Source organism: Chenopodium album, chromosome 4 (assembly GCF_948465745.1).
Source record: "Chenopodium album chromosome 4, dcCheAlbu1.1, whole genome shotgun sequence".
NCBI lineage: Eukaryota > Viridiplantae > Streptophyta > Magnoliopsida > Caryophyllales > Amaranthaceae > Chenopodium > Chenopodium album.
In genome coordinates this window covers 40,649,666-40,659,608 of record NC_137837.1, presented here as the reverse complement: position 1 = coordinate 40,659,608, position 9,943 = coordinate 40,649,666, and the positions used below count along the sequence as shown (strand labels likewise).

The window sequence follows — 9,943 nt, the reverse complement described above, 5'->3', positions numbered from 1 at the left end:
GACCTTGTCAACCGGGGAGACAATAAAGGTCCCCAAGAACTGGATCCCCAAGAGCGCCTGGTTCAGGGACGAGTGCTTCCTAGCCGCCTGCGGGCTAGGGCACATGTTTTCCAAACGTATGCGCCTGAGTTTATATCCGTCTGTAGTATTTTTCTATCGAAATTGTTTTATGATATTGACCAATTTCCCTCTTTTTGTAGAAGAAGCATTAAACATGTTGCAGACGGAGAAAACCCCAAAGCGATCCTCTGCTGTCACCCGCAAGGCGCTTGCGGAAAAGGCTGCGGCTGAGGTCAAAGCCAAGGTAACAAACGCCTGACCCTTTCATAAGTTGATATTTTAAAATCATTTTCCCCGGATGCTAACCTTAACTTTGGTTATTTTTGCAGGGAGGAGAGGTTGGAAAGTCGTTTGAGAAACAACTCAAACGGGCTAGGGAGGAGACCCCTTCCGTTCTCAACAAAATAAAAAAATCCACCTCTGCGTCAACTCCTGGCGCCTCAGCCGGGCATCAGTAGATGCGGATAGCGGGGCGTAACGAGAAGGTAGGCGGCAGCCTGGGCCTCAGCCTCGTTAACCCCGTAACAGCGACCGGAGGGTTCTCCACGCCTGCAAGCGGTTCCCGCTTAGCTGGCTCTGAAGGTAAGAACCCTTTTGAATCCCCGCTTGAGCTGGGGTGGCCTTTGCGGGTGAAATCCCACTCTCAACAGACGTCATCTTTAGACGACCGGCAACAAATAGGTGCTGCCTTAGTTTCGCACTCATCACGTATTGATTGTGGTGCAGATCAATCTCCCCGCTGGCCAGACGTCCAGAAGCACGCCAAGGCCATGTTGGAAGCCGTCCGGAAGAGGGATAAAGACAGTATCCCTGGGATAGAGACGTTCAATCTTGAACGCATTCTATCCCTTCTGGCTGAGGTAAGAAACTTGTCAATTCAATTTTATTTTTTCCAAGTGTTTTATCCCGCCTGCAATACTCACACCGCTTGCTTTTCTGCAGGCTATGCTGCGGGTGGACGGGCTCAAACGTCCTTATTCCCGCAAACGGGAAGAGGTAAAAAGGGCCAAGAAGTCCGCCATAGACGCTGACAATATTGCTTTACACTCAACTATCGTAAATGAACTTGAAACTAAAGCAATCATTATGACACAGGCGTCTAGAATCCAGCAGCTGGAGTCAGATCAGGAGGCGGCCAAGCAGCGGGCGACTGATGCTGAGACGGCCCGGAAGGAGGCGGAGGAGGCCCAGAAGAAGGCTGTTTAGAGTGCCAAAAAGGCTGATGAGGCGCTCAAGAAGGCCTAGACGGACCTTGGCAATCTTCAGGGTGTTTCTGAAGAGAACACCAATCTGAAGACCAAGGTTCAAAAACTGGAGAAGGAGGCTGCTCAGGCTCAGATAAACTTTGCAGCAACCCTTGAGGCAGAGCAAAACCGTCTAGTTGTTGAGAGTGATGCTGATAATGACGCCCGGATGAAGATCGCCTGGGCTGCCCTGTACCCGGACGCGGATTATGGCGTCTGGGCACTGGTTCACAGGTACGCCGAGGACGTGGTGTAGAGAAGGGTGACCCAGAGCCTGAATCCTTCGACGCCTGGGTTAATGCCAACAATGAGCCCCTCGTACCTCAGCTACCTGGTCCGGATGAAGCGCAGGAGATACCCTCAGATGATGAGGAGGACCAGGAGGAGCCGCCTGCAGGCCAGAAGTGATTTTTCAGCGGCAGTATGCCAATCTCTGTTTTTTGTCTTTCTTTTATTCAGCGGCAGTATGCCAAAACTTGTTTTTTCCGGCCTGCGTGCCGAGTATATTTGTATTTACCGGCTAAGGAGCCGGGTTAATTAACAATTTCTCTTTCTCCCGGACGAGGTCCGGTTAACATTTGATCTATCACAACCGTTTGGTTGGGTGGTCTTTATAAAATGCACCGACTGAGTCGGTTTTGATCATTTTGCATTTGAATTTTTAATTTTTCATTTTTGCCCAACTTATCAAAAGCATGCGGCGATTTTTCATTTTTGCCTAACTAATCAATAGTCCGGCTGTCCTTGCCCCTGGACGGCTGTGTGGTTGGTTTCAAGTGGAGTTGGTTGATTGACTTGAAAACGTCTGATGCTGTAAAGAGCATGATATGTTTGCAAGTCAACCAATCACAATAGTGATTGCCCCAAACCAAGTGCACAGCCGTACACCAACAGGCGTTCCAGTTACTACCCAGATGGTGCTTATCCGTCTTGGTAGAGATTTCATAGCCATTGCACGACTCCTTTGCCCTAATTGAGGTAGGAATTGCACTTTTGGAATAAATAACCAAGTGAGATCTTCAGCCGGTGACCGACTGATGCCCCAGGGCATTCGGTATTCGGCAACTTGATCATTCTTCACCGGTCATTTTGGTCAGACGGCTATGAGTTGACCAATTTGGTCGTTCAATTTTTGCCGTCTGCATGGGTACGTAGAACCGACAAAGTCTGTTCTCTGCGACGATTGCACCCGGAGGGGTGTCGTCGGACGCCTTTATCCATGTTGGGACAGGCGATTTTATAAAATGAGCAACCATCCGGCCATTTTAGCCTCTGGTCTTGTTTGAGACCGGTTGTATAGCCACTAAACGTTTTTGTGCTTAGTTTTAAGTCAGTATTGAATTTACACCAAGTATCGAACTTAGTTTTTTAAACAAGCGAGTCTGTCTGGGTATTACCCAGACGGACAGGCAAATATTTGATCATACTAAGTATCAAACTTAGTTAGGTAAATGAAGGATCCGTCTGAGTATTACCCAGGCAGATAATCAGGCAGTTGAATAAACAGTATCAAACTTAAATAAACAAGGGATCCGAGTATTACCCAAGCGGTCCAACAAATGTAACCTTTACTAAGTGTCAAACTTAGTTAGGTAAAAGAAGAATCCGCCTGGGTATTACCCGGATGGATAATAAAACAATAACTCAATTTTGCAAACAAAGTCTGAATCTTCATTAATTGACTCACTGTTTACAAAAAGTTTACAATCTCAGAAGTAGTACTTTTTTAGATTGTCTACATTCCAAGTTCTAGGCAGACGCCTACCGTCTGGAGTTTCCAGGCGGTAGGTGCCATCCCTTACTTCTTCATAGATCCGGTAGGGGCCTTCCCAATTTGGGATTAGCTTCCCCAACTCATTGGCCCTACCGGTTGCCTCCATTTTTCGTAACACTAAGTCGTCAACTTTCAAAGGACGCTTGTGTACTTTTTTTGTTGTAGGCTCTCGTCATTCTCAGACGGTAAATCTCATGACGCAAGGCGGCATTGCCCCTCCGTTCTGGGAGTGAATCCAATGCCAAGCGCATTGCTTCCCAATTTGCCTCTTCATCATATAGCATGACTCTGAGGGTTGGCTCGTAATGTTCGATGGGCAAGACGGCTTCAGAACCGTAAACCATGAGAAATGGGGTTTCACCGGTTGCCCCTTTTGCTGTTGTCCGGATGGCCCATAGGACGTGGATTAACTCTTCTGCCCATAAGCCACCGACTCTTTCTATTTTCTTCTTAATGCCATCTGAGATGAGTTTATTGAAGGCTTCAACTTGGCCGTTTGCTTGGGGCCGGCCAACAGATGCAAAATAGCTTGAGATCCCCTGATCTCCCAACCAAGTTTTTAGCTGAGGCGTCTCAAACTGAGGACCATTATCAAACACCATAGACATAGGTACCCCATACCGAGTGATAATGTTTTTCCAGATGAAGGAAATCACGTATGAGGTTTTGATATTTTTAACCGCCTCAGCTTCTACCCACTTGGTGAAATAGTCCACAGCCACCAAGATGTAGCGCTTTCCGCCTGGAGCAGACGTGTAAGGACCTAGAATGTCCATGCCCCATTTTGCAAACGGGATTGGGCTGTGGATGGCCGTCAGATCAGTAGCCGGACGGTGAATGAGTTTGCCAAATTTTTGGCACTTGTCACATTTCTTTACCAACTCCTTGGCGTCTGCCTCAAGAGTGGGCCAAAAATAATGCCGTCTGGCTCTGACGGCTAGGGACTTGCCGCCTATGTCAGAGACGCAGAATCCCGAGTGCAAGTCTTCGAGAACTTCTTTCCCCTTTTCTGGGGTGACACACTTCAACAAAGGCTTCAGAAACCCCGCCTTGAAGAGTTCTCCATTTTTCAACTCGAATCTTGCAGCTCGTTTTTTCAGGACGGCTGCCTCCTGTGGCGAATCAGGAAGTGTGCATCTGTGTTCGGGCAAGGGCGGTAGCACATTCAACATACGAATGAAACACAGCTGCGTGCTAACACACACGCAGAGCCGTAGGACAGACCTAAAACAATCCCCACAGACGGTGCCAAATGTTTTGGGTGTTTTTGTCCCTCGGGAGAGTTACAACACGAAGACTGATCCGGGGCAAGCTGTACCTGCAAAACAAACGGAGACATCGGTAGGGTGGTGCTCCGCCTCCGACGCACAAGTTAGAAACTTGAAGGGAGAAAAAGGTGCGGAAATTTAGGTAGGGATCTGCTCGGATTCCAAGCTCAGGATGTCTCTATCAAAGAGTAAAATGTGTAATAAATGATAAAAAATGTGTCCTCAAAAAGAGGGACATCTCCCTATTCATAGGGTCTTTGGGATTTGTGCCCCTGATTAGGTCACTGTACCCTAATCAGTGGTGGGCTGCGCTGCTTTGTGGTTTTCTCGGGATTTGGGCCTGAAGGCCGCCTTTTTTCCCTTATTTTCTAGAGTGACACGTGTCAAGCAGAGATTGGTCCACTTTGGGCCATCCTGAGGCTGACACGTGTCATCCTCTGATTGGACCACGTGGCGGGGTAAAATTACCTTAAACACATCTTATTAGATTTGGTACAAGTTTAGATGAGTTTAATAACCGGTCAAATTACATTCAAGTAAAGTCAATAATTAATGGTTAGAAAATTAACTCATTCTAGAATTTTAGTCAAATTTGGTTCAAATCAATAATTTTACGGGTTATAATCAAGTTGAAATCACCAAGTCAATAATATATGGGTTACATTTGGGTCGGGTCATTTACACGTCAATTCATGTTCAAAATCGGTATCAAATACTCTTGTCAACTTGGGTTCCATGAAAAATGTGACAAGTATTTTAGAACAAAAAATGGATATGGTAACAAGTATTCTAGGACAAAGGGAATAATACAAGAAATTATCTTTAATTTTGTAAGTAAGAACATTATAGAAATCAAATAATTCATATGATATAAAATATGATAAAAGTAAATGAAATATTTCATAAAGTTAAAGTATAATAGCTAAAAGTAAACAAAGTAAACAAACTAAACTTAAGTTTTGTAGTACAATTACTTATAGTAAATGTAAAAATATTACAATAATAAAAATAATAAAAAATATTTGTTCATTAAATCTTGATCTTGATCTTCCAAAACATCTTCTAATTTTCAAGTATTAAAATAACTGCACAAAAATAAACATCAGTTATTTGTCACAAATTAAAGTAAATAAATTAGAATGTAAAGTAAATAAATTACAACTTAAAGTAAATAGAAAACGTAAAGAGGTAAAATACCAAATAAAAAAAATACCAAGTATAATAACACCTGCACAAAATAAAAAGTAAATGAAGTTACTGTTAAAGTAAATAAATAGAAGTTTAAAGTAAATGGAACACACTTAAAAGTAAAATACATGAAAGACTACTTGTTTGGACAATTTCTATTGTCATGGGAAACACCGGATTGCCCACAAGCTCTACAAATTCTACCTTTTTAAGATTTTTCTTCAGTAGTTATTTCTTTTGCACTCTTCAACCTTTTTGAACTTCTGGCAGAACCTTTATTAAGACACTGATTTGGAGGCAAGACATTTGCATCAACTTCATTTGACCCAACCAAAACCTGAATATCAGCATCTTTCACCTCTTTTGAACTAGGTGCATTTTCAGGGTTATTCTTTGATATCATCTGCTCCTCAAATGAAGATAATGTCCTAATAAGCTCAGATAAATCATCCTTAGATTGGTCAGTTAAACTCACGCAACTGAAAATCTTGGACCATACATCACTGACCAATTGCTTTTTCTTATAATACTTAGAAGCATAATCCAGAGCAACATCTATGACAGAAGCTTTCTTCATAACATCTTTTCACCAACGATTCAAGATATAAGAATCAGGAATTTCACGTATACACTTGCCTTTCATAACAAACAAAATGTGTTTACATAAAACACCTTGACTCTCAAACATTCTACACGTACAACTTGACTCATATGTTGCCAAGTCAAAATTTACATCAAAATTTTTCCTTTTCTCATGATCAACAATAACAGAAAACTTCACACCATCTCCATACAGAGAAGTACAACTTTCAACACCACAGGGTCCCTGGCATTCTTCTTGAAAATCATAAAATATGGAACGAGTATAAACAACAGCAGCATGCTTTTCCAAGTGTAAATTAGTAACCAATTGAGGCTCAAGTTTATACAACTCATCCTGTTCATGCCTTTCAGCATCAAGAGCAGTTTCATAACGGATAAAGAATTCAACACAGGTCACATGAGGGTTTGTAAAATTACAAAAGAAACTGTTTTTACTTTCAGACCTAGGTGTAGAACGCAGTAACCCACCCATAAATAAGTCCCTTAAATATGCAGGAATCCAAAGATGTTTAATCTTGAACATGTATGAAAACCACTCATGATCAACAAGGTTAAACTCCTCCATAACACTATTCCAGCCATCAACAAATACATGAGGATCAATCTCTCTATCCCAAACTACTGCACTTAGCTTTTTCAGGAAATCAGTTTCATTACAAAAAGCAGTTCCAACCTTTTCAGGTAACTTCCTCATTATGTGCCACATACATAGTCTATGTTTAGTCTTGGTAAAAACCTTTTCTATGGCAATACCCATTGCAGGATCTTGATCAGTGATAATACAAGAGGGTTCTCTTCCCATACACTTCAAAAAAGTTTGAAATAGCCACACAAAGAATCTATGTCTTCTTTAGATAATAGAGCAGCACAAAATGTAACACATCTCTTGTGATTATCAACACTAGTAAAAAAACAGAAAACCAATGAATATTTATTTGTAGCACAAGTAGAATCAAAACATAAAGAGTCCCCAAATAATTGATAATCTCTTCTACCAATAGCATCAGCCCAAAAGACACGGGTCAAATGCCTACTTTCATAAACACAGTATTCAAAATAATAACCCCCTTTACTGGTTTTCACTTTTTGTTCAAGGTTCAGAACAAACATTGCACCATCAGCATTAGAGATATAAACTTTCAAGTCCCTAGAAAAATTTTTGAAATCATTTTTACTACCCCTGACATTTTGAAACCCACCACAAAGTTCTTTCATGATTCTATAAGACATAACAGCCCATATATTTAACTTCGAGTTGTCAAAAATAAACTTCTTATGAGCAAAATTTAAACCAACTTCATGTTTAGTAACCTGCCTAGTAATAGGTGTAGAAAAAGGGTGAGAATGAGATTCATAAAAACAATACACCATATACTTCCCACCAGTACAAAACCTAAATTTTATCTTAGCAGGACAACCAACTTTCTTCACAGTCTTTCTCTTTAAACAAGCACCTTCAACTTGTTTACCAGATTTCTTGTTATTTGTCACATACCCTTCTTTGCTACATAATAAATATTTAATTATAGTAACTCCTTTACCAGTAGGATCATTCTTATTCTTTTGTGATTTAGTAGTACTAGAACAAACTTTAAATCCACACTCATTAGCATATTTGTAATAAAAGGCAATACCATCTTGAAGGGTATCAAATATCATTCCAACAAAAGGTTTGTTATCAGAAGAACAACATGGCATATACTCTTTATCACCTCCAGAATTATAATATATTTTAGGAAGCAAAGGTTGAGTGGGTGTTTTAAAAATTCTTACATTGTTATCTTCAGTAGTGACAGAAGAAGAACAATGCTCTATGCTTTCAGACATATTCCTGAAAAGTAAATGAATAGAAGGAAAAAGTAAATAAACAATAAATAAAAGTAAATAAACTATAACTAAAAGTAATCAATATTTTTAAAAAATATGCTCTACGCTTTCAGACATGTTCCTGAAAAGTAAATGAATAGAAGGAAAAAGTAAATAAACAGTAAATAAAAGTAAATAAACTACAACTAAAAGTAAACAATATTTTTAAAAAATATACTAATAAAAACTATTAGAGATATTGTAGGCGTCGTTCGAAGTGCGCCTACGTTAAAGCATGTGTGAATATGCTTGGCACTCTTAGGAAGTGGGAATTGACATATACGATTAGGGACAAGGAAAGTAGGGAGCCGCCAACAAGTTTTAAGGAACTTGTAAATCGTTCACGTATCATAAAAGGCAACCACTATAAAGGGACAACGATAGGCAACAACGATTGACCCGTGAAGGTTACACCCCATTCATAATCCATGAGATTACTAACTCCATATGGTTTAGAACCACGAAAGGAGGATCGGGGATGATGGTACGAAGTGAGTCGTGGAGTCACATTCGCTCGTATTGGCCTCTACTCGATTCTTATAGTGAAAAGGGATTCCTGCGATCTCAAAGGCACACAAACAAAATATTCAATTTGCTCCAAACTATTATTATGCTAAATTGGTTGAATATTAATGCAACATATAATTCTAAAATTTGTGATCACTTGATTAACAACAAGATTAAAAAGGAACCTAATCCGGTTGTCCAAATTATCTTATTAGGCGTGATTTTCAATTACATATTCCCTTTAAACATACAATATGGTGATCATAAAAAATATAATAGAATAAACATCAATATTGGAAGCAATTTAACAATAATAGAGTTAGTCAAATAAAATATAAAATAACCTAATCATGATGCTAGCAATATAAAAATAAAATAAGAGTAATTAAGTGATTAGTTACTCACTTTCCGCACGTTCCTTTAAATTGCTACATCACGAATAAATTGTTAGTAACTTCAATAAAAATAAACCAAATGTAAATTAAATTAAATAAAAATTATATTTAATTTGGTCCAAACCCTCAGTTAATTATACCTTTCACGCCTTGGTTTAAGTATATAACTTTGGGTATTGTATGAACTCCTTGGAGTGCTTAGAGGAAGTATTATGGAAGAATAGGGTGACTAATATTTAGGCTAAAGAGGGAGAAAAGAATTATTTTGTGATCAAACTTATTGATCATTAAAAAAGGGGAGATATGACCTCTATTTATAGAGAAAAAAGAAGGGTCGAAAAAACAAGATAAGATTCGAATTAAATCGGAATAAAACTCGATAGATTGCAGTTTTTGAGGTTTTTGTTTTTATTATATCTTTTGATCCAGAAATTGGAATAAGATAAATAAGATATCGTTAGAAAGCTCTTGAAGTCTAATTTCTAACCCAATTGTAATCAGATTAAAATATTTTTTAGAATAAAAGATATGGCCAAAATAGTGAGACGGTGTCAGTTTTGGATAGAGTTTGACATTTTATTCATATCTTTTCCGTTATAGCTCGGAATTGATATTATAATATATCATTGGAAAGATAATTTCAAGGGCTATCCAACCATGTAAGATTTGGATAAAAACTATGATCCACTGATGTGAATTATTGATCCGAAAATCAACAAAACACAAGGGATATGTTTAAGTCTAATTCTATACAGTAAATCCACCAAGAATTAAACAAAAACTAAGATTAATCAATTAAGAATCCACCTAATTAATCAATCCAAACGAATGTTTTAACTAAAACAAGCAAAACAGCAATTGATCGCAATCAACCAAAACTCAAGTATGCAACTTAAGAAATAAATCTGAATATTAATCTATATATATTTATTTGTGTGTTTACAGCCCTATTTATAAGACTTAGTTTACCTAGGAAGATTAGGACAAGTCCCTAATTCAATCCTAATTAAACTAGAATTCTAACTTGCTTGAAGAGCA

General features: G+C 39.1%; 1 protein-coding gene across 1 annotated transcript; it reads right to left on the bottom strand.

Moving 5' to 3' along the window:
- Positions 1–5,742: 5,742 nt before the first annotated feature.
- On the bottom strand, positions 5,743–7,964 carry LOC145627866 (protein FAR1-RELATED SEQUENCE 5-like). Its single transcript, XM_081680210.1, has 3 exons — positions 7,059–7,964; positions 6,234–6,942; positions 5,743–6,116 (listed from the first exon to the last, which is right to left on the bottom strand). The coding sequence occupies exons 1-3, from the start codon at positions 7,962–7,964 to the stop codon at positions 5,743–5,745; spliced, it is 1,989 nt and encodes a 662-aa protein (XP_081536336.1).
- Positions 7,965–9,943: the final 1,979 nt, after the last annotated feature.